This window comes from Gossypium arboreum, chromosome 1 (assembly GCF_025698485.1).
Source record: "Gossypium arboreum isolate Shixiya-1 chromosome 1, ASM2569848v2, whole genome shotgun sequence".
NCBI classification, from domain to species: domain Eukaryota; kingdom Viridiplantae; phylum Streptophyta; class Magnoliopsida; order Malvales; family Malvaceae; genus Gossypium; species Gossypium arboreum.
The window spans coordinates 146,630-170,933 of NC_069070.1; the positions used below are offsets into that span (position 1 = coordinate 146,630).

Here is a 24,304-nt window from a genome sequence, read left to right on the forward strand (position 1 = left end):
GGATTACAAAAGTCGAGCAGTGGAAAGTAAAAAATATATACTAGAGCCAAAGGAAGCAAAAATACATACTAGAGCCAAAGGAAGCAACTCATATCAGAGCCAGGTTTCAAATCCTGGGACCTGTGGGTTCCGCTGCGCCAATTGTTATTGTTCTGACAAGTTATATTATATAAATTGTGATACACTGAGAAGTTTATCATATAAATTATAGATTGTGATATCTGATTGTTGATGTCGCACTGAAAAGTTATATAAATTATAAATTGTGATATATTACTGTTATGCAGTGTTAAGAAGTTACTGAACATCACTGTTATGCAGTGTTAAGAAGTTACTGAACATCCAAATGCATTTGCCCTTTACACAAATACATCTCAAGGTTCTCTTATAACCATTAACCATGGAGAACCTTGAACTAAAAGTCAGGTTGTATTTTGCCCCATTTATTCAAATAATGAGCAAATTAATACTTACATTATATCAAAAAACAAATTGACATGGATAAAGAGCAAATTTGCTCTTTGATCAAAAAACAATTTTTTACTGTTAAAAGTCTCATCTATTTCTATTGTCAAAACTACCTTGGTTCACAAAATATCAGTAAAAATGGATAAATATTTTAACAGAATGACCAATTTGCTCTTTGATCTGGTGTACAAAGATTATTTTTCCCATTTTTTAAGTAAAGAGGGTAAAATACAATCCAATTCCTCATACAAGAACCTCCATGTAAATGACTATCATATCATATGCCAAACAAGACAAATATCCATCACCTATGAATATCGGATTATCATAAGAGATCGTAATTACTTCCACAAATGCAGAAAAAGAATAGCTTTAACCTTTCAACAGTCTACCAATCTAATGAATGGAACCAAGAACAGTGCATGGTGATGGTGTTGTAGCCTGTGTTATTGGATTTAGACTAAAGATCAAGGCAAAGTTTTGCCAAGTGTGTGTGTGAAGTGTTTGTTCAACATGTTCTTAAAATCTAGAGAGCATGGAAATTAATTCATGAAGGAGATTCTCCTGAGCTTAGATACAGTTAAAGATATTGGCAGTTGATAAAATAATTTAACACAAAGTATGATAATCATTTTCCTAATCACAATTCTCATCACAACACTTTTGCAAATCAGCAGTTCTCTTACTAATTCACCAGTTTTCCTAGACTCATTTTCCTAAACTCGGTCAATGTTCGAGATGAAATAATCAAACCAGCTTTTTAAACAGGTTTACAATAAAAAAGAAAGAAGACTGATTTAGCCTAGGGCTTTACACATTCCCAGATAAACTGTTCTACTTGACCAACCTCACCAGTTAAACCAGAAGATTCTGCGACCGTAACTTTGTTTCTACACTGAGAGAATGTAAATGGTTCTTCAGGTACCCCCAGAGTGAAGTCATTTGAAATATCAGCTGCTGATATTGCACTTCTCGATGCCCGCAGTTTATCACTACAAAATGGTAAAAGTAGATAAATTTAAGTACAAATTAGGAAGAATGAATGGAACAGATACACGTGTTTATGTAAGTAGGACCTTGTAAGTTTCTATCTATTGAAAGTAATAGTACGTTATCTAATTAGGGATATTGCAAAAGAAAATGCTTAAGAAAAATAGAAACATGTAGGACAAATGTACTCGGGGTCATACATTTCCTTTTCCATTTGCTTTCTGATGAACTCCTTGGTATGAGCAGTCACTTTATCGTTTTTGTTACAGCAGATGAGAACTGGAATTTTCTTCTTGACCACACTGGCCTTAGTCAGAATATCATACAGATACCTACAAGCAACATTGCATCCAATTCCTTTTCGGTAATCAGAAATGGGGTGGGGGAAAACGGAGAAAGAAGAGACTTGCAGGTGAAGTGTGTGCATCCTTCTAGCTTATTCTTACTCTGAAGCTAAACGGCAGTTCGGTAAGAACTCCAAAGAATCAACAACAAACACAATGCCAGCTGCTCGAGGTAAGAACTCATCCAGTTTGGGACGCAGACGAGAATGCCCGGGTATATCAACAATATGGACAGGCTTGCTTTTACGCTTCTTTCAAGAATAGATAAAAAAGGAATGGTTAGAGTCGGTTCAATTTAAGAGAATGATCCAAACGTAAAATTGACTACAAGAGAATGAAGTAAGATAGTTAGTACGAAAACCAAGAAAGTAAAACTAGTTCAGAAACCTGGATTAAGGTCAACTACCTTATTACTATCAGAATTTAGCACGATAGTGCTCTCATTTGGCTCCATAGATGTAATGGTACCCTGATGCACAGAACCATCACGAAGCTGACATGCAAACGATTTCAAGAAAGTTATGACAACATTGCATCACTATGCCTTCTAACAAAATGCACACTTATGTAGCATATCATATATTTGGCAATTGGCAACCACAACAAGATAATTAGCTTAAATTGGAATAAACATGCACAATGAACCAAGTAATGGCATTTCATACCTGATAGAAAAGAACAGTTTTACCACTTCCACTAAGGCCAGTGAGTATAATGGTATTAGATTTTGCGCGTTTGAACAAGCGAACTGCAAGACAAAGAATGCACAAAATGTAAGCACATATAACTCAAAGTGTACACTCCAATAAGCGACCAAATTTATCCAGAATACTGCCCCAAAACACAATACTTAATAGAATGCGAAATCATATAAAGATATTGCCCTTGGCACCATTGCAATCTAATAGGATTCTACAATATTCAATCTAAATGATCATGATTTAAGCAACTAAATGAATCAAACAATCATTATTTTAACATCATAAAAACAATACAATTTCACTGCATACATTATAAAAAACATATTCTTGATAAAAAATGTTATAATTACAACTTATTTTGTGGTTAAAAGAATAATATTTCAAATTCTAAAATGCATACAAACCAAGATTTTAAGGGAAAAAATCTAAAAACTAATGAAAAACTAATTCTTCGATAAATAATACGAACAACATTTATACTTACTGGACAAAAGCAAGAGGGTAGAAATCAGCAAGACAGCAATAGCAGCATATAATTGAACAGGGGGTATTTGATTCAAATACTCAATGGCTTCATGCAAACATTTCTCCAACTGATTCTTCCATGGCTCCATTTGACTCTTCAACTGCTCTAATTGATCTTTCCACTGTTCCAACCCTTCCATAGCCTGAATTTCAAGTTCTATGAGATATAAAAGCTTAGAAATCTAAACCCAGATTCAATATCAGTCCCCTTTTGAATAAGTGCCGTTTTCTCTTGTAACTAGAAAATCGAAAAGAAAATGAAAGACATAGAAACTTTTTAGTCAAAACTTTTGATTCAGTAAGAAAATAAAGCCAAATCATGATTTCGAAACATTTTTAAAGAGTTCAGAAACAAAACCCAAATCTCAAATGGAGCAAATTTTCGTTTAAGATTAGAGAAAAATCCCAACTTTAACTATAAACCCACAAATTTAAGCTAATGAATTCAAATATCAGAGTGTAATTTGCGTACCTTTAACGTATCTATCTTCTACAGAGAAAAGAGAAATGCTTTTTTTTTTTTTTTGGTTCTTTTTCTCCAGAAGAGCCTGAAGAGTGATGGAAGAAACAAGTAGATACTGTTCGAGGCAAAATTAAAATTAAAAGGAGTGGTATTGTTATGGGTTAATTCATAAGAAATCCTCAAAATATAGTCATATTCTAAATTGGTTTCTAAACTTCAATATGTTCTAATTGAGTCCTTAATGTATTAGTGTTATATCAAATAAGATTAAATCACTATTTGGAGCATAAACTTGGCAACAACTCTAAACACAGGCCTGAACTTTTGTTTGGTCTAAGTTAGTTGATTAAGTAAGTATCCTCGTATTGAGATTTGAACTTTTTTTTGTTCAAATTAATCTTTAAACTTGACAATTATTCTCAAATTAAGCGTGAATTTTAGAGTTTTCAATAAAATTTCATGACTAACTTAAAAAAATTTAAACCCCAATGTATAAACTATTGCGAGTTCAGACCTCTAACCTTATCAAATGTCAATAAGTTCTTTTGCCAACTTAACCATTAACTTGTAAGTTAAATCATCACACAAATATCATATAAAGCATATTTAAGATACGATATTCAAATTATAAACATGTGTTAACCTATTTGTATCGATAGTTTAGATACATAGCCTTATAAATTTATTGATATTTGAGACTATATGTTTCTAATACATTATATCCGAGTTATCTATTCGATAAATACATACATATTAATAATTAGATCCACATATTATAAATATATTCTAATTAAATTTAAACTAATTTATAAAACTCAAAACCAATATCCAAATCAGTTGTAACTATGATGGTTCAACCACTTTGAAGAAAATTAAAATTAATAAATTAAAAATAATTAAAAATATTCATAAAAATATATTAAAACCATTAAAAATAGAATAAGAAAAAGTCTAAAAGTAAAGAAAAATTAACAAAACACAATTAAAAATTTCAAATTATTTTAAAAGATAAATTTAAAAATTTCTTTGATATTTCTAAACTTTAATTTTTTTTCATTCTTAAATTTTATGAATTTAAAAGGATTATCTCTATTTTTGATTATATATCACTTATTAAATTAATTAGGCTATTAATTTTCAATTCAACCAATTTATCTGATTTAATTCTGAAAATCATGGTGGGAAGTAACATTTAACACTTTTAGGATGAGGAAACTGTAGATGGATACAGTACAGATATTTTAAAGACTCAATTAGAATATTTTAAAATTTAGAGACTAATTTAGAATATAAGCAATAGATTGGTATGTTTGATGAAATTAACCAATTTTGTTAAGCCGCGGAGCTAAGAAGTACGAAGAACATAAAGAAAAGGACATTCGCAAAAAAAAAAAAAAATCAAAAGAGTCCGAAATTTGGAATTGAAAGCTGAAAACTTTTTCTCTCCGATCAGGCATAATTTCTCCCTTTTACTTTTTTCAATATCCAATTTTGGAGAACCCCATACTGTTAGAAACTTCAAATTTGTGAATTTATTTGAATCCAAAAAGCAAATCAAGTTGCTTCTTTGAATCCTTTATAAGCTGCATCTTTTTGTTATTTTTATTAGTAGTAGCAGTTTATTTCATTCTTAGGTAATTAATAAGCTTTTAATTATTAGTATATTAGTGGGTATTTGCCCGTGGTTTTGCAGTTTTTATAAGATGAGATTCTTTCAAGGTGATGTGATTGTTCTAAGGAAACTCCATGTTATGTTATCAAATATCTTACTTCCTAATCGCCTTTCATAATCTTGCTGCTAATTTTCAATTTATCTAGTGGATTTCACTATTGGTCTTCTCTGTTTTTCTTGTTTCTTTTATCTTTGTTTGTTGATTTTACCTTTGTCTTCTTAGTTATGGATTTGTTGATAACCTTTGTATTGTTATGACTTGTTTTGTTAATGTAATTCAGCTAAATTTTCACCTCATTCCTTTTCCTTTCAATTACTGATTTTTTTTTTTTTTACGCAGCATCGTCTACTGAGAAGGAACGCCGATAGAGATGCAGAAATTGGGTGATTTTAAGCTTCCCCACTTTTTCAATTACCCTCCATACTTCACGTATTCTCCTCGATTTTTCATTTCAGTGTTTTGCTTTATTCACATTCTAGCAGAACATTCAATGACTTATTGTTCCTTTTAGTCGCTCATTTTATGAAATGAAGAAGATTGATCTTCACCTGTGAAGTATGCTTGATAATTTAGTTCGAATATATGGGCGTCTGTCTCCATATAATATATATAGTATTTGAGGTTACTAGAGATTGAACCTTGGTAACCGGAATTAATAGTGAGCACTCTAACAAATCAGATGAATGTCGATGTTTCAATATATATAATATTTCTTCGGTTGACAACATCTACTTCAATCTTCTCTATGAAACATCATGGAAAATATTGTTCCTTACCTGTGAAGATAAGTTGGATACTTGCTTATAACAAATTGCATCGTTACATGCTAGGCTCCTTCGTTTCATGCTTTTGCTTATTTGATTTTTTCATAAAGAATTGATCTAAATGCAATAGATAAATAATAACAATAATAATAACACAAAAAGTATATTCCGGACGGAGCCTTAATATTTCTTACTCTTTAATGTGTACCAGAACATGATATGGAAGTGGAGCTGAAAACTTGTCTCTAGAAAAGTTTCACCATTGTCACCATCTTTGTCGTTTTATTTCACCTGAATTGTTAACGAGCTTTTCAAGGATTGGGATTGATTTATATGCAGTTTGCAGCCAGTGAGGGAGACTCGCGAGAAGCAAATACAACTTTGGAAGGAACTGATTCTGGATTACTGCAGAACTCAGAAGATATTCGTAATTAGGCTTGAGGAAGAATTTCCTCTGTTCTCAAATTCTGTGATAGAACGTAAGAACTGTTTCTCTTAAGTTCTGATTAAGCCATCTAATTAGAGTTCTCAAACTGTATGGTGCATTTGTTTGTGGTCATGAGTAGTACATATATATGAAGATAACTTTTTTGCTCTTTTTCAGGCACGCTCAGTCACGAAGCTAGGGAAGCATTCCTCTCGGCGTTGGTTGCAGAAGGTCTTTACTGGTTCTGCTGGTTAACTAATACAAGTGTATATAGTTCAGCATCCTTAATTCATTGGAAGCTCTGAATTTTTTTGTCTGTGATGCAACAGGGCGTGCAGAATGGTTGGATAAAGGACGTAGGAATTGCCTTATCCTTTGGCACCGAATTCAAGAATGGGCTGACATTATTGTGAATTTTGTGAGTTAATCTTGGTTCTTCAACTATTTGGTCATAAATTCTTAGTTTTACATGGTTTCTTCTAAATATTAATTTCTGATACATATTTGTGTATGTTTTAAGGTGAAAGATAACGGCTTCGAGGACAGTGTTATGACAGTTGAGGAAATACGATCGGGAATTGAATCTCGAGGGACAGGTAAATATACATATCTTTACATGGCTTCTGGATTTTCCTGGTGTATCTATATACTGCATATTCCCCAAAAATCAAGCTTCCATGGATGGTGCTTTAACTTCTTGCAAGCATTCATTTAGAAAGAATCTATGTCATTCAAATTCAGCAAAGCCTTTTTTTATTTTTTATGGTTTGCAAACTCCATCTGGAAAAGGTAATAAGAGCATGTATCATAATCCATATGCATCCATAAACACATTTCATGATCCAAAACTCTTGTAAATGTTACAAGCTACTGATTGCAATTTCACTCTCTGATTTTTCCCACAGAGCTTCAGGGAATAGACCGGACGATTCTAGTGCGAGCTTTGAAATTACTAGAACATAAGGGAAAGCTTGCAATTTTTAAGGGAACTTCAACTGATGATGAAGGTGTAAAATTCTCTGTATAATTATTTATCGAATTGGCTTTCAGAGGCAAGGCAACATTTTGCCTATTGATCATCAGAACTTTAATCACCAGCAGCCTGTCAGTAACCGGATGTGTTGAAAAACCAAACCTGATGGAATTTTTACTCAACTTTACCCTGGTACTAGACTGGAGCCATCAGTGTCATTTTTGTTTTCCTTTTTCTGAAGATGTACAATAAGAACCGACAAGTTTTTCAGGGCATTTGATTTGAACTAAATACACACTCTTCTTTTATTGTAAGAATCAATTAATAGCAGAAACAGATCTCCTTTTTTCTCACTTTGCTCTCCCGATGCTTGGCCTATTTTTGCTCCACTGCTCTCTATATGTGTGTTTTTTGGTTGGGTGTGGCCTGCTCCTTCCTTCCGGTGGTGTCTGTGACAATTATTGGTGATGATGGCCTACTGGTGCCTTGCCCCACAGTTGGGGATGTGGTCGTTCCTGTGGAGTTCTTCCCTTGGTGGTGGACTTAGTTTTGCTAGGCTTCTCCGTGGTCCTTTGCCTGGGCCTTTTGGTCATGTTTTGTTTTCGGGTTTCTCCCGATTTGTTTGTTTCTTAATCGTTTGTGCTTAATGTTATCTTCCTTGCTTATGCTGACTAATTAGTGGAATTGAGGGGCCCATCGGGTAGGCGGGATTATCCGCATTTATACGATTTATTGTATAAATGGCTGAATCCTTGTATCATGATGATCCTTCCCTCCCCTCAATTCCATTAGTAGAACGATTAGTCTAGACTTGGTAGGGTTGCCTTGTGTTTTTCGCCCAGTTTGTTCTGGTTTGTGTTCTGGTCCCATTTGTGGACTTCGTAGTTCAATGACCTTCTTCGTGACAAAAGGAAAAGTAATAGCAGAAAATGAAATGTGATTCCTTGCAATTAGTCTCTCATTAATGCCTAAAATAATAAAATTTCACTAAAAAAAACTTGGTAAATCTAAATGATCCAAATGAAAATGAAAACATATATAGGTAGCTATAGCTATAGCAATTGCAAATGAAAATGGAACATGAGATTGTAATTGCTATACGCCAAAAACAGGTCCCAACGGCCTCCTTCATAGTACTGTACCAGTACCCTGTACTTCCTTTCCTTCTCTCGCAATTTGCCAAAAAAAACCTTCATCCTTTCCTCTAAAACCTTCATCCTTGCCATTTCCATTTTTGCAAGCTTAAAATAGGACTTGATCCTGAAAGGACTAAAACCCAGTTTTTGCTAGCCTGCCTTTGCTCCAAAGGTATTATCTTTCTACTCTTAACAATTGATGAGCAAAAATGAATTTTGGTTGAACTATCATTGTGAAACTTGCCTATGACCCTTTTTTCCTTTTGCTTTCGTATTTTGATATATCTCCATCCCTGTACTCCGGGAAAAAAAAATCAAAACTTTGCTTTTGATTTGATGTGAAAGTTAGATATGATTTTGGTTCATTATCATTAGTCTAACATTGAATGTTTTAAGACCATTTGAAGTACAAATTTTTTGGGGCTTTAAGACCATTTTGCGGGTATACTGATGAGCAGAAGTCTATGGAGATAGTCAAATCGATACTCGATATACCAGTACAAGATCCACAAGCGGAGTTCTCTTCTGCGGATCTGACTTGGAAAAAGTTCGGCACAGTTGAGCACCAAGATGATGTAGCACTCATTCCTTGCACTCGAGTCGATGATTTTATAATCGGAGAATGCTGCAATGTGGAATGCCCGACGCGATTCCATATAGAAAGGGTACGTAAACGATCAAAGGGTAGTTTAAAGGAGTACAAAAATGATGAATATTTGGAATATAAATTGTAAGTTTTTGAACCATGCTTAACAGTGTTTACCATTTTGTTCCATAAGATTTCTTACATTTTCTATTTTATATGTAAAGATATTGGTGTTCCTTTGGTCCTGAAAACTATGGGGAAGGTGGTGGTAGTTTACCTAGTAGAAAATATCGTCTAAACACCCGAAATCGAGCTGCTAGACCTCAATCCATGCGAGGATGCCATTTTGTTGTCAAACGTCTTTACACTCGACCGTCATTTGCGCTTATTATTTACAACGTGAGATGTCACATAAACAAATCCGGTTTCGTTTGCCATGGCCCTCTTGACAAAGATGCCATTGGCCCCGGTGCAAAGAAAATTCCATATATTTCCAATTAGATTCAACAGAAAACAATGTCTATGATCTATCAGGGTATTCCTGAAGAAAACGTACTCGAGAAACACATTGAATGCATTCAACAATACTGTGGTTCCGATGTAACATTCGATACACTTGCTTCTGAATATGTCCGCAAACTTGGGATGATCATTAAAAGATCCACACACGAGTTAGATAGAGATGATCAAGCTAGCATTCGGATGTGGGTTGAACGCAATAAGAAATCTATATTCTTCTATCAGGATGCTTCCGAGATGGATCCTTTCATTCTCGGGATCCAAACAGAATGGCAGTTGCAACAGATGGTTCGTTTTGGCCGTCACAATCTCGTTGCAGCTGATTCGACTTTTTGGTATTAAAAAACTCAAGGTAATAACTCTATCAATTTATGTCTGCTCAGTGTTCATAAAGCTATTCGATCTGGAACTTGCATGATAATGTTTCTGAATGCAGTACCCCCTATGCACACTTCTTGTCTTTGATTCAAGACACCATGCATTACCTGTTGCATGGATCATTACACCCAGTGTCGTGAAGTCAGATATGTCTAAATGGACAAAAGCCTTGTTTGATCGAGCTCAGAGCATAGAACGTGGATGGAAGGTCAACGGTTTCGTGATTGACAATGCAGCCATGGAAATGGATCCCACAAGGCAAGAGACTTTGCTTTAAGATTTTGTCTGAACTGAGTAGATCTCTTACTCCTGTTTTGTCTGATGGATCAGGAACACATTTTGCTGTCCTATCCTGTTCTCTCTTTGGCGTCTTCGTAGTTCTTGGTTGAGGAATGTTGTTAAGAAATGTTCCAATATCGAAGTTCAACGGGAAATCTTTAAGCGCCTAGGCAAAATAGTTTATGACACTTGGGACAGCGTAAATACTTCCGTCGCATTGGAAGAAAGCATTCAGGATTTTGTTGATCAAACTGCCTTTGTAGATTATTTCAGATCCTCTTGGATGCCTAAGATTGGTTAGTTCTCTCTCACTGTAGCTCAATGCACAAATAATCAAGGTTTCATGTCTAGTACTGATGTTGTCTATGTCTGCTTGACCAGAAATGTGGCTTTTAACATTGAAAAGTTTTCCACTTGCAAGCCAGGAGGCATCTGGTGCCATAGAAGCTTACCATGTGAAGCTGAAAACAAAATTGTTTGATGATTCACATCTCGGTGCACTTCTAAGAGTTGACTGGTTAGTGCACAAGCTGACAACGGAGTTGCATTCAACATATTGGCTCAATCGTTATGCAGATGAAAGTAATTCCTTCCAGAATGTTAACGAAGAATACATTGCATCTACGTCTTGGCACCGGGCACTGCAAATTCCCGATTCTGCTGTTACCTTGGATGATAAGTATAACCTATTTGCAAAGGTAGCAAGTCTGAAAGGCAGCAGCATTACACACATAGTATGGAATCCTGGATCAGAATTTGGCTTCTGTGACTGTGCATGGTCAATGCAAGGAAATTTTTGCAAGCATGTCATTAAGGTCAATATGATGTGTGACAATGATAAAGCCTGCGAACCTTCCATGTCTTCTCGATCGTTCAGAGAGATACTGATGGATCTTTGGAAGAAACCAATGGATGATTCGATCATATTAGATGAGTCGGCTGCCTGGAGCCACCAGATGCTTGATCAAATCAAACAACTTGTTGAACTGAACAGCTCAAATGATATTGGCATTGTGGTTAACAATATGCCATTGAAATGGATTTCTAAGAAGGGCAGGAAATTTGTTGGTATACCGGCATCTTTTCCAGCTCTTCCATCTACTTCCAAGAGCAATCTGCAGGAGAAGAATAGAAAATGGAAAAGATTATCAAGATTAAGATGATCATCAAAATTGTTTCTATGAGCCAGCATATGCTGTGGGACCTCTATTTGAAAACATTGTCCAATAATATCTTAAATCTCATTGCTTGAAGCATTTGAGAAGCAACATTGCAACCTACAAGGAGGGATTTTACTGAACAATATGTTTCAACTTGCTACACCTGCAAATAAATTTGTTCCAGAGGAGAATTCCCATATACGTCAACATTAATTTCAGGATAAATTTGAAAGACCAACATCTAGAAAAGTGAAGCCAAGCCATTGATTGTCTCGCAACTCAACAATGAAATACATACATATATATATGATGAATTACATGCATATATATAAATATGAAGCTAGAAGCCGATGTTACCAAGATACCAGTCAAGTTGTATAAGGAGGTGTGTCGAACAAAAAAACAAAGAAATCAAATCAATTACCATATTAACGCAAGCATGCACTTGAAACATTATACCATATTTATTTGAACTGCAGTGAAGGTATTTTCCCAAGACAGAATTAATGAAACATCATGATAGTCCCACCGTTAATCCCTTCTGAATGATTGGAATCAATTGGATAAGTAAAACAGAAACATTTGCTTCAAAGGAGGTTTCTTCTGCGAAATAGAGAGCTTATAGTTTGGGTATCTGGACTGTGGATTATCATTTACAGGTACTTAAGCATACCACGACCCTCAACACTAAGTTTAGATGCCTGCAGCTGCTTCTTTTTCGGGGCTTTCAACTGCTGCAACTTCTTATTCATCTGCCATGATACAAGTTTAAATTCGATCAGAAAATGTAGAGAAAAAAGAATAAAGGGCGTCAGGATTTAGGAATGCTTGTTGCAGCTCATTCGTTTTATACCACAATGAAACTTTTGGTTTAACATTTGATTTAAGATGAACAATTTAAGAGGGTATCACCATATTAGGGGTTCTGACTGCTAAAGGAACAATTTAAGATAACTATCCCCTTCAGTTTTGCTAACCAAGGAACCTTCTCCGAATAATAAAACCAACTTAATTTAATACTAAAGAGAGAAGCTGAACCTTTAAACGACGCTGATCTTGTACAACTTGTTTTGCACGAGCTCTAATTTCATCTGGATCAATCTTAGATTGCGGACGCACAACAAAATCCATTGGTGTTGCATCTGGCCTTGAAGCATGTAGCCTTGAAGAAGATTCAGACCTGGAAGCATTTTGACCTGACGATGATCTACCAGACTTGTGGTCCCTGTAATTTTATGGTCAACAATAGTCAATAGCACAGATCATCAGAACAATGATGTTAAACCAAATGTTAGGTTACATCTTACCGAGAAATATCCAAATCAAAATCACCATCTCTAGATTCCATTGATGCAGCTCTATTTGTGGGCCTACAAAAGAATTTTAGAAAAATTAATAAGAAACCACATTACAAAAACCCATCCGACACCATATTTTGCATAAAACTGACTAAAAGGGTACCTTTTCACAGATGGCCTTCGCAAGGGAACTCTATCATCCTCAACATTTCTCATGTCTTCAAACCTAGTGCTCTTATTAAAGATTGGTCTACTCTGGATTATGTTCAAAATTATTAATAAGAAGAGACTTAGTACAGCTGGACAGAAAATAATTCCATTGCTATCCATAAAAGAAGCCATTTAAGACATCCTGAGAAATGTAAAGTTAACATACAAAATATATATATTAAAATAAGCCTATGTTTTTCACTGAAATCACAATTCCCAAGCACTAAAAAATCACCAATCAAAACCATACTCTTAAGTCAACATACTAAAGCATAAAAAGGATAAAAAGTAAAGGCCACAAACCATGACAGTTTGCGGATACAGATCCAAAGACGATAAGAAGGATGTAGGTAAATCTTTAGAATATAAAGAACAGGAGCTTAAACCAGAAGATTACCCATTTATCAACCAATTCCTTAGCAAGTTTCCTGTTGGACGTAGTTTCCTCATCAGATTTTGATAAGAACATAATGACCTGCCCATAAAATTTGGGAGTGAAGAGAATCAAAACCCAAACATGCTTTGAAATAAAAAAGTTTCTTACCTTTCCAAGACCACTTTTCTTTAGCTGCTCCCTTCTATCATGCTGCTCTAAATCAATTGGAAACTGCATGGATAACAACATTTCAGTTTTCATGCAACAGAATAACAAGGCGGTGATAATTATTACACAAGCAGAAATAGAAATAATGCCAGTTTATACATCAGTTAAAATCTGCAAAACAGCTGCACGGATATTTATATTTGGTAAGCTTCCATCAGGAAGGGGTTCAAGCCAATTTTTCAACAAGGTTAAAACCCCATGATCTAAGAATTCTGGTTGAAGTTGCTTCCTGCATAAAGAGTAATTAAAAAGAATGAGAAGGATCATTTCTTGATAAATACAAGCAAAGCATATCAACGTGACAAGCAGCTTACTTTGAGAGAACCTCAGTAAGAAGTGGTAACTTCTTGAGTTTATTAATTGCTGGCTTCCCTTGTCTATTAAGCTCTGCATCTTCTTCAGCAGTTACCTCAAGCTCTGCCATGACACTCTCAACTAGCAATGCAATTTCTGCTGGACTTTTCTCATTCTTCTTCCTTTTTTTACCCATCTTAAATAACTCCTTAATCTCTGGATCCTCATCATCTTCCTCTGCCTAAAAGATCATAGAAGTGAACCAAAAAACTATTTTAAAAACCCTTCATAACATATTTTAAGCAACCAATGAATTTGGATTTGAATTTTGAAGTACATAAACCTACAAATATCATGGCAAACTCAGTTTCCTAGAACTCTTTATCAACACGAAGACAAACATACAAGAAAGTCATACACAAAGATTGACAACCTGTGGGGCAGCACCAGGTGACCTTGCTTCATTGTCACTCCCATATCTATCTTCCGGGTTGACACCACTGTCATCTATGAAATCGTCATCATCCATAGTCCTAGTACCTTCTTGATCATTCTATTCCAGTTCAGAGACAGATAATCAAAGAAAAATTTTGGTTAGCCTTTGACCTTATATCATTAAATTTTAAAGAAGAAATGTGATCACATCAACAAGCTTATCTTAGTAGGCCACTTCATACATAATCAAATAGAAGCATAGAGAAGAGAAACAGAACCATCAATTAGTTATGCGGATCACATAACGAATAAAATTGTTTTGTAATTTGTTCAAAAAATGAAATGATGAGACCTGAAGCCAATATTTCAAAAAAGATACTTAAGCTAGTGAACATATTATGGTTGAAATGCAAAACTATTATGTCCTTTAATCTATGAACTGAAAGGTTAAATTTAAAAACTGTTTTAGCATGCTCACAAAAAGTTTTGTTTTCCAACAGCAATAAAGAGAAGGCTCAATTCTCCATTAAAATTAATCAAATAACACAACTTAATCTTGGGGTATTTACACAGAGACTACATATCACAAAATTCTCCTCTAATAAAATAAAGTTAAAAAGAAAGAAAAGTAGCAACCGAACTCGTTGTTTTTCTCCTTTTTTGCTTTACTTCATAACCAAACTTTGAGCTTAAAATCAGTACAAACCAATAAATATTTCACTGATTCCAAATTTCAGCACACAATTTAGGAATTTAACTTCAATGAGTAAACAACTACAACGTTAGTTTATCTCTTTTTATGCAACAGAACCCATTGTAAATCCAAAAAATGAGAACCCAGATTTCCAAAACCACAAATTCAATCAAACATCAATCAATAGTTCAATAACCCAAAAGAAAAGAGAGAGAGAGAGAGAAATACCTCAGGATTAACCCATTCCCACATCTCATTTACTTCCTCAGACTTCCCCAACTTTTTAACAGTTCCTTTCTCAGTAGCACCACCATAATGTTTGTCCTTGAGCTTCTTCTCCTTTTTCTTCCTCTTCTTCGCATCTGAATCCGATCCTCCCCTCCAAAAATTGCCCTCTTCACCTTCATCTAACAACTCGGGAGCATCCATACTCTCTTTTCCCGTAGATCCTCCTTTCTTGACCAGCCTTTTCCTCGGCTTCCCAACCTTATCGGTATCATAAGCCGGCGTCTGCGATCGCTCTCGTTGGCCCCAATTTTCCACTTCATCCTCAAAGTCATCGAGAAGATCTTGCCGCGGCTCCGGTGAACCAGGATCCGACTGAATGTCATCGTAATCCACAATCGGCTCTCCTTCCTCGTCACGATAACTAAAAAAACAAAATAATCACCATGTACAAACCCTAAGTATTTTATATAAAAAACTTTCAATAAAAAAAAGTTAAGCCCTTAATTGAACATATAAATAAAAATGAAAAAAAAAAGAAAAGCTTACGAATCCATGACGATGGCGATCAATCACAAGCTAAAATTTGAATTTATTTAATTTTATGGGATTTTTTCCCAATATTTTCTGTTTAGGATATGAATGGAGCAACAGGGAAGAAGAAGTAATTTAGCTGAGCGGGGGGATGAACTAAATTTTCATTAGTATTTCTTTTTTCACCCGCCAAGTCGGTCCACTCGTACATCCGGCCCAAATGGAACGGACTCCTTTCAATTTTGGTATAACCCGTTCGGTCTTTCGGATCCAACGTTTGGTTTACGTCTTATTGTTTGTCACTTTGTAAACGTATCCAACGGCGGAGCCGGTGGTTTTTTTTTTTTTATAAATCTCAAATTTATACTTCAATTTTAATTTAAAGTATAATTATACACATTAATTTGAGACAATTATACACATAAAACTCTAATTTTAGTTTAAATATATACTTAAAATATTTATTTTATTTTAATCATACACGTTAAAAAAATAAGTACATTAATTTATTTTGATATTAGATAAATATAATTATTTATTATTGCAATATATAAACATAAAATACTGTTATATCAATAATTGTGTTAATAATTTACAAAAATTTGATTAAATCAAATTTTCGTATATAAAATTATATAAAACCAAAGTTTATGTATACAATTACACATTAAACTATAGTTCATGTATTGTTTTCAAATTTATCCCTATTTTTATGGGTAAACTACATCAATAGTAATAATTAGATTATATATGACAACTTTTAAAATTAGTATAATAGGAAGTTTAATACTCAATATTTATATATTGTATCAATTTAGTCTTGATTTTAAAAATTTAATTCTCAACATTTAAACATCATATAATTTGGTTTTTTTTTTGTGATCCATTCACATGAAAAGCTAAAAAAATTATCAAGTTAACTTGATCGAAAATATATAAAAATGTGAACACACAAAATCCAATATAACAGTTTTCATATTTTCTTATTCTTTTAAAATTAAACCTCATTATCACAAAAAATAAACAAAATTATATATATAAAAAGACCATATTACACAATTTGTAAATATTGAGAGATAAATTTTTTAATAATTAATGTTAATTTGACACGGTGTATAAATATTGAGAGTTAAAGTTGCTATTATGCTAATTTTAGAAGCTACCAAGTTATCTTCCCATCAAGAATTTAACAATTAGTGATCAAAAAGAAAAGTTAAATACTTGGGTGACTATCGATGTAATTTACCATTTTTCTTATTTTATAATATTTTATAAAAATTAAGATATTGTAATTAAAATATACTAATACGGTTCACTCCCATGCTTTCGTGAATTTAGTTTCGTGAATTTAGTTTCTTTATTTTTGAAATTAAAATTCATTATTTTATTAAACATAGGTGTGACTTTTTTAATTTAAAATAATAATATATTCACCTTATAGTCATGTAACATTAAAAATAATATATTGAAATATCGATTAAGATTTTTCTTAAAATAATTTTTCAAACACATCATGATAAAATGATTTTTTGTTGTCGTGTTCTTAAGAAAAAATGACGTTAACATTTTGATCAAGATAATTAACAATATTAACTAATTACATTATAAAAGTGGAGGAACCAAATTATATAAAAAAATTAAAGTATATATTAAATCTCAAGTCTCGCATAGTATAGAGTTAAAATCTGAAATTTGATCATCCTCTTCTAATGTTTAGAAAAAAACAAAGAAGAATAAGAAATCACTTGTTAGTTTCTAAGACTCTTAAGGCATTTAAATTATATATAACCATGTAATATTTTAATAAAAAATCAACAATCGATATTAACTATTTGAACTATTAAATAACATTATAAAAACATGGTAATGAAATTATATTAGAATTTAAAGTATAAAGTTCAATATTGAAATTTAACTATTTCTTATAACGAGAGAGAAAGAGCGCATACCCACCTATCTCATTTAAATAATTAAATTGTAATATACTTTATTTTACACTTCATTTTTATCTAATTTTATGCATGATAATTTTTCATGTTTGGGACAATAAAGTGAGAAATGTATTTTTTATTAATTTAAATGTTTTAATTTAATGAAAAACATGGTTGCTTAAAAAAAGTTAGAACACACATCATGTATTGAGAATTTTCATGCAAGAGGGAAATTGTAACATTTTATCTCATTTGAAAAAAACAGATGTATTTTTGCATGAAACTGTATCCCTAAAGATGGTAACAAAGTTCGTAAAAAACAAGTACTTGAACTTTTTTACTTAACATCTCTTCCGATGTTTGAGTGCTAGACCATTGCCGCAAATAGAGACGTTACGCTTGGACCAAATTTCGATTGGTTGGTGATTCCATTAACGAACATATAGGATATAGAAAACAAAAGGTGGTGTTCCCAATTTATACAGAATTGACTGGGAGACAACTGAGCCAATGAATTACACTTGAGGAGCTTCTCTTTAACCGACGTTAATGACAGGTATGTGTGGAAACATAGTTTTTCGAACGAGTTCTTAGTCAAAGCTGCCTACAACATGTTAATCGAGGAACGTAACCCAGAACTCACTCACAACTAGTTTAACATAAAATGGGAGGCACTATAGCGTATTAATATTCCGCACAAGATATAATATTCTTTTGGAAACTTTGCCGCAATCTACAACCAATCCGTGATGAACTATTAAGATGACGGATTCCGATTCACCTTTATTGTGTTATTTGTTCAGAGCAAAATGAATCAATTCCGACTATGCCCCTAATCAGACCGATTTGAATCAGTATTTCATGGTCGGTCCACGTCGATGTCTTGCAAATCTCAGATATTCGAGAATGGATTGCTTCTTGGATACACAGTTACAAGACAACCGAACCATCTTATCAATCGAGGGTAGATATTCAGACTGGCACATTTGGAAACATCAAAATGCGATTTGCTTCACCCAAGCACAACGAAACCCTATAAAAGTAATCAACCATGCCATAAATAATCACAACGACTACAACGGAGCCTTCCAAACAAAAGGTGACTAAAAAACTCTTTGGACAATAGAAACAACGATTGACACAACAAATATTTGGACTCCCAACACAACACTTCAGGGAAGGATTACTACCGCATACCGCCTAACCTTCATTTTCAAAGAACTTGGTAACAAATTAAAAAAAAAAAAATTCAATCATGACCTTTTAAAAATTTAAAAATTATTTAAAAGATCATAAACATTATAAATAAAATTATTAAAAATAACAATACCAACCTATTAAAATTGATTTTTTTAAAAAAATTAGAATTATATTTAAAAGCTTCTAACCATTAGAAAAAAAATGATTAAAAACAAAGGATCAATAAAAAACGAATGGTTATAAGAGAAAAAAACTAGATACTTAAATCAAACAATGGATATGATTTGATGGCTTACCATTGAATTAAGCCATAAAAAAATAAATTGGAGGACAAAATAGAGAATTCCCGATGTCATGAAAATAGAAAGGGGGAATCCCAGTAATAATCCACTACCGTACGACGTGTAACATCAATCGCATGATCTTTTACAATTTTCCCATCTGGAAAAGGTAAAAAGGAATGGACAAATGAGAAATTTGTTGTCTTCCAATCCCACCCTTAATCTTTTCCTAGATTGACACCTACACCCTTCTTCCCCACCCATCGAAATAAAAAACTCCCTTCGCGCAATTTTCAGCTCCATAGCTCCCTAAAATTTGCTTCTTTTTCAGTGGATCTCAGACTCGGCTTTTGTATCAGTTTGGTTTTTTTTTACCGGTAATTCAATATTTACGTTTTTTTTTATAATTTGTTTCTTAATTTTGTGGAGTAGTCAACAGTATATTGCATGCCTTCAAATTTTATCAAATACAATTTGTTTTTCTTAATTATTTCTTTCCGTGGATGCATGTTACATCTTTTTCTTAATTGTTATTTGCTTGGTTACTGAGAAATATAATAAAAAAGAGGATTGGATATTGGAATTTTAACTGTTTTTGATGTGATGTAAATGGGGAATTTTCTTTTTTGATTGGGGCTAATGCATTCGGTATATGTATTTTAAGGGATTATTTTTAAATAGTAAGCTGCGATTTCTTTTGTGTTGACATTCCTTATATGTATAGGGTTTAGATAAATCTGAAAGTGCGGATTATTGATGGAAGTATCTATTGAATATTTGTAGGATGGTTTGAGGGTTTTTTAATAGTTGGTTGGTGGATATAGAGTAGTGGGTAGCAGTGAGATGGATAAAACCGCACAAGAGAAGGAGCCTAAAACACTTCCTGCTAGTAGTTCTCAGGTATGTTTTTGTTAATTGTTTGAAAATTTTGGAGCTGTTCTTACAAGTGTGTCTGTGTGTGTTGGGTTTCTGTTTATAATAATGTTCTATTTGTGCTCAGGAGCCATCTTCAACCACTAATTCAGCTGGTCCAGCAAATGCAGACTGGTCAGGATTTCAGGTTTGGTAGATAAATGTGTTCAGTTTCTATTTTTGGAATTAAGGTCATACGTGTTTTTGAATTATTATGTATGTGGATTGTTGTTTGCTAGCAGGCATATTCTCCCATTCCTCCACATGGGTTCTTGGCATCGACTCCTCAAGCTCCCCCATATATGTGGGGGGTTCAGGTATTTATGGTTGTTAATTGGTATTGTAGGATGGTAGATGGTGCATTATTATAATTGTTAAGTTTTACAGCTTTAGGATTTGTTGGCTCTGTTAACTACTTTGGTTTAATGATTTCATTTGCTGGTCATTAAAGCTTTAATGTAATTCTTTGTTTCTTGCAGCATATTATGCCTCCATATGGTACCCCACCACATCCTTATGTTGCAATGTATCCTCATGGTGGAATATATGCGCATCCATCCATTCCTCCAGTTTGTTCTTTTTCACTGTTCTTAGTTTTGTTTCTAATGCCACAATAGCTCGAGATTTGGAGCCTTCTTCATGACATGGTTTAATCTTGGACAGGGATCTTATCCTTTTAGTCCTTTTGCTATGCCTTCTCCTAACGGCATTGTTGAGGCTTCTGTGAGCACTTAATCTTACTCTTTCTTATGATTTTACTTTTAGAAGGCATGTTTTTTTGTACATTCTTTCAGAGGACTGATTCTTGAGATTTTATATAGGGAAATACTCCTGGAAACATGGAAGCAGATGGTAAGCCTTCTGATGTGAAGGAAAAATTGCCAATTAAAAGATCAAAAGGGAGTTTAGGCAGTTTGAACATGATTACTGGAAAGAACAATAATCTCGGTAAAGAATCAGGCGCTTCGGCTAATGGAGCTTATTCTAGAAGGTAGGGGAGAAAAGAAATGATCTTTCCAATTATTCTATAGATTTTGTTTGCAAAGTTTGTGCTGTTGTTGATTACATGGACTTTTTGTCGGAAGGCTACTCTTGATCTGCATATCTTAGTCTTAAAATAGAATTTAATAATAAGAAAAGAGCCTATTAAACAAAGTAGTTTCAACTTGGTTTCATTGTGAAGTCATTAGGACCCTTTATTAAAGAAGCTCTCTCGTTACCTCCACTCTTGAATAAACCTCCCATGCTTCTCCCTTTATTAAGTTGTACGAAGATTTAGAAAGATTTGAAAAGTTTGTTTAAGAGTAAGGCTTCCCCCCCCCCCCCCGAACTTCTATGATAATAGTTTTTGAATTGTTCTGTTTGTTTTTGTGGCTTGAAGAGCTCCTGAATTAAGATGATTTGACTAAGCATTTGTTTTCCTTTTTTTGTTTGAGCCTTTTAGTTGGTAGTCAAAGTCATATCTAGACTTTTAGATGCACCTACTCATCTAAGCATAACAACTTGCTAATTGCTTGTGTTTGCTATCAAAATGATCCTTCTAGGTAATTTAGCTAAAAGTGTAATAATTGTGTATGTGTAGTGCTGAGAGTGGCAGTGAAGGTACAAGTGAAGGCAGTGATGAGAACTCCCACAATGTGAGTACATTGCCTCTTGTCTTTTCCTTTGTGATAATTTCATATTTTGAAATTGCTTCCGTATTTCATCTATCTTGGGGAGCATGAACACCCTTCGTAAATGGTGGATTCCTGGGCAAGACTTATAATTTTGTGAATTTATGACCATAGCTATTATTTCCCCCTACACTCTGGACCTATGATACAACAAATAAGTTCTCAGAGATGTTACCGGTGTTTCCCTGGTAAAGGATTTCCTCTTTGCAATTTTCTTTTTGCCATACATCATATTTTTTTGACATCATCTATTTGATTCTATTAAATTCTGTGGCCACCGGACTCTCTGTATTTCTCGATATTGGCTTGCCCTAAGTATGAAGGTAAGTTAATAGAGCCAAAGAGGCTCACATTTCTTCTCATTCTGTATGTAGGTGCCCACTTAGTGGGCAAATTTTTTGCATTATTAATCTTAGGGTTTTCACTTATGGTTCAAGATCATGTCCGTTGCCCAGTGTATGTCTGCCTGCAGGGGCGAAGGCTGGGGCCTTGGTCCCCTTGGCTTGTCCAATACCTAGATACTTCAATATTCTCTTTCTCAAAAGATGGTAAAAATCTATTTTGGCTCCCCCCAAATTTATTATTTCATCCTCTTTTATACCCCACCCCACCCCCCAAAAAAAAAAAAAAAACATAAAATTCCTTGCTTCAACCTTGTCTGCCTGCATGTTGCTCAGAGACTGACATAAATGCTTCTTCAGAATTTTTAGGAGCATTGGTTGAGACACACTCTCTAAATGGCATAAAATCCTCTTGCAGCTTCTGTATTATGTTGTTAGAGTTAGCCTGCCAACTAATCAGATTAATTTTCTATTTATTCCTGTCACATGGGAAACAAAGTTGAATTGGTCTTCTATATGTCATAAAAATACCATGCAGTTGTGTTATTGAAGAAATGCTAAAGCGGCATTTGACAATAATCTCTATTTCAGCTCGCCATCAGTTGCAGCTTCTCTTGGAACTATTCCAAGGATGAGAAAACTTTCAATGGCTCATTTTTATCCCAAATTCAGGAGTTCACATATTTATGCTGTAAAATCTTATTTGTTTCCTTATTTGTAGGATTCACATTTGAAGTCTGGAGGAAGACTAGATTCTGGAGAAGGTTAGACAGTGATAGTGTCAATAGCATATCTTTTTTCATTTCTTTATTATCATTTGGGTATCCTGAGTGTCTACAATGTCTGTATTACAGGTGAAGCATCTCAGAATGGAAACTCAGCACATGGTCCTCAGAATGGAGGCCCAAATACAATGGTGAATACAGGATTGCCCATTGTACCTATATCAACGGCTGTGGCCACCACAGCTGTTCCTGGTCCAACAACAAACTTACATATTGGGATGGACTACTGGGGGAGTCCGGCTTCATCTACCATCCCTGCAATGCGTGGGAAGGTTCCTCCAACTCCAGTTGCAGGAGGAATAGTAACTCCTGCATCACGGGACAGTGTTCAGTCACAGATATGGCTACAGGTTCTCTCTTTCTCTAAACAATATAGTAAAATTCAAGATCTCCTTAGATTTGATATCTTTGATTGAGGTTTAGTGCTTTGCCGTCATTTTTTGTAATGTTTAATTTCAATCTAAGTTAAGCTGGACTTGATTTTCTCATCGAATCAACTGTCTCATACTTACGCTGCCTATGTTGTAAGATCTGTTTTTTCGGGTTCTCTTTTTCTTTTTGGGTTACTTTGTAACTGGAACTCTTTTGGTTTTATGAGTTTAGGATGAAAGGGAGCTTAAAAGACAGAGAAGGAAGCAATCAAACAGAGAGTCCGCTCGTAGATCCAGGTTGCGCAAGCAGGTAATGAAGTATCCTTCAGAAATTGTGGATTGTATTACGGTTATCTTCCATTTGAAAGCCACATGTTAATTTATTTTTCTCAAATTCTTGCTGTTGAATCAGGCGGAATGCGATGAGCTGGCTCAGCGCGCTGAAGTTTTAAAAGAAGATAATGCCAATCTTAGATCAGAAGCTAACCGTATCAAGAGCGAGTATGAGCAACTTCTCGCAGAGAATACCTCTCTCAAGGTCATATTCCACTCTTGATTTGCTTTTCAAAAATATTAACCTTGTTAGCATGTCGTCCTTAGAGACCCCATTCGAATAAAACTTCTTTCTAATATCAGTTACAACATTGCAGGAGAGGCTAAAGGAAATTCCAGGGCACGAGGATCTAAATTCCAGTAGGAATGACCAAGACACAAATAATGATAAACAAACAGAGCATGTGCAAGGTAGTCAGTAGGATTTATACACCCTCTTAACCAAATTTAGCTTAGCTAAAGACAATATTTATTCTGCATGACATGTTATAAATATCATCAAAACTGACCTTGATAGATTTTTAGGTTCCCATATCCCTTATAATCCATCACCATTGATTTGGCTTGCCTTTTGCAAGCAAAGCCTTAAGAGGATGATGATGGTATGTAGACTATATAAGTACGTGAATGTGATACCTTTCTTTGTTGAAAGAAAGGGTAAGTGTTGTGAATGTGATACCTTTCTTTGTTGAAAGAAGGGTAAGTATGCACAGGTTTTTCTTTTAAACCTTTTCAAGCTTGTTTTATGTTAAAATATGATTGATGATGAACGTGTAATAAACTATGATTCATTTTAA

The 24,304-nt window shown here is 34.1% G+C and overlaps 5 protein-coding genes and 1 pseudogene across 9 annotated transcripts; 4 read left to right on the forward strand and 2 right to left on the reverse strand.

The window, feature by feature from the left end:
- Positions 1-1,076: 1,076 nt before the first annotated feature.
- Positions 1,077-3,617, reverse strand: LOC108450596 (uncharacterized). 4 transcript variants are annotated; one of them, XM_017748287.2, is made up of 7 exons: positions 3,501-3,617; positions 2,988-3,171; positions 2,468-2,550; positions 2,209-2,271; positions 1,905-2,050; positions 1,659-1,790; positions 1,077-1,460 (listed from the first exon to the last, which is right to left on the reverse strand). In XM_017748287.2, the coding sequence occupies exons 2-7, from the start codon at positions 3,166-3,168 to the stop codon at positions 1,271-1,273; spliced, it is 795 nt and encodes a 264-aa protein (XP_017603776.1). In that variant the 5' UTR covers positions 3,169-3,171; positions 3,501-3,617; the 3' UTR covers positions 1,077-1,270. The 4 variants fall into 4 exon arrangements, with proteins under 4 accessions (XP_017603776.1, XP_017603775.1, XP_017603774.1 ...); XM_017748286.2 differs by having other exon boundaries at positions 1,905-2,053; XM_017748285.2 differs by having other exon boundaries at positions 2,209-2,295.
- Positions 3,618-4,812: 1,195 nt separating this feature from the next.
- On the forward strand, positions 4,813-7,681 carry LOC108450723 (vacuolar protein sorting-associated protein 25). The gene is made up of 7 exons (XM_017748472.1): positions 4,813-4,944; positions 5,504-5,593; positions 6,268-6,407; positions 6,533-6,586; positions 6,685-6,773; positions 6,876-6,951; positions 7,261-7,681. The coding sequence occupies exons 2-7, from the start codon at positions 5,535-5,537 to the stop codon at positions 7,380-7,382; spliced, it is 540 nt and encodes a 179-aa protein (XP_017603961.1). The 5' UTR covers positions 4,813-4,944; positions 5,504-5,534; the 3' UTR covers positions 7,383-7,681.
- A 115-nt stretch (positions 7,682-7,796) lies between these two features.
- LOC108451737 (uncharacterized) lies at positions 7,797-10,527 on the forward strand (annotated as a pseudogene).
- Positions 10,153-11,583, forward strand: LOC128279330 (uncharacterized). The gene has a single exon (XM_053025517.1). The coding sequence runs from the start codon at positions 10,610-10,612 to the stop codon at positions 11,387-11,389; it is 780 nt and encodes a 259-aa protein (XP_052881477.1). The 5' UTR covers positions 10,153-10,609; the 3' UTR covers positions 11,390-11,583.
- A 231-nt stretch (positions 11,584-11,814) lies between these two features.
- On the reverse strand, positions 11,815-16,008 carry LOC108453360 (protein IWS1 homolog 1-like). The gene is made up of 11 exons (XM_017751424.2): positions 15,696-16,008; positions 15,150-15,570; positions 14,226-14,345; positions 13,813-14,033; positions 13,598-13,727; positions 13,439-13,501; positions 13,292-13,369; positions 12,848-12,939; positions 12,694-12,756; positions 12,425-12,611; positions 11,815-12,138 (listed from the first exon to the last, which is right to left on the reverse strand). Exons 1-11 carry the CDS (start codon positions 15,701-15,703, stop codon positions 12,040-12,042), a joined length of 1,482 nt encoding a protein of 493 aa, XP_017606913.1. The 5' UTR covers positions 15,704-16,008; the 3' UTR covers positions 11,815-12,039.
- A 3,186-nt stretch (positions 16,009-19,194) lies between these two features.
- Positions 19,195-24,304, forward strand: LOC108453862 (bZIP transcription factor 16-like). 2 transcript variants are annotated; one of them, XM_017752212.2, is made up of 13 exons: positions 19,195-19,469; positions 19,876-19,992; positions 20,093-20,152; positions 20,244-20,321; positions 20,484-20,573; positions 20,668-20,727; positions 20,826-20,995; positions 21,587-21,641; positions 22,740-22,782; positions 22,873-23,153; positions 23,407-23,484; positions 23,587-23,712; positions 23,825-24,304. In XM_017752212.2, exons 2-13 carry the CDS (start codon positions 19,936-19,938, stop codon positions 23,927-23,929), a joined length of 1,203 nt encoding a protein of 400 aa, XP_017607701.1. In that variant the 5' UTR covers positions 19,195-19,469; positions 19,876-19,935; the 3' UTR covers positions 23,930-24,304. The 2 variants fall into 2 exon arrangements, with proteins under 2 accessions (XP_017607701.1, XP_017607702.1); XM_017752213.2 differs by having other exon boundaries at positions 20,247-20,321.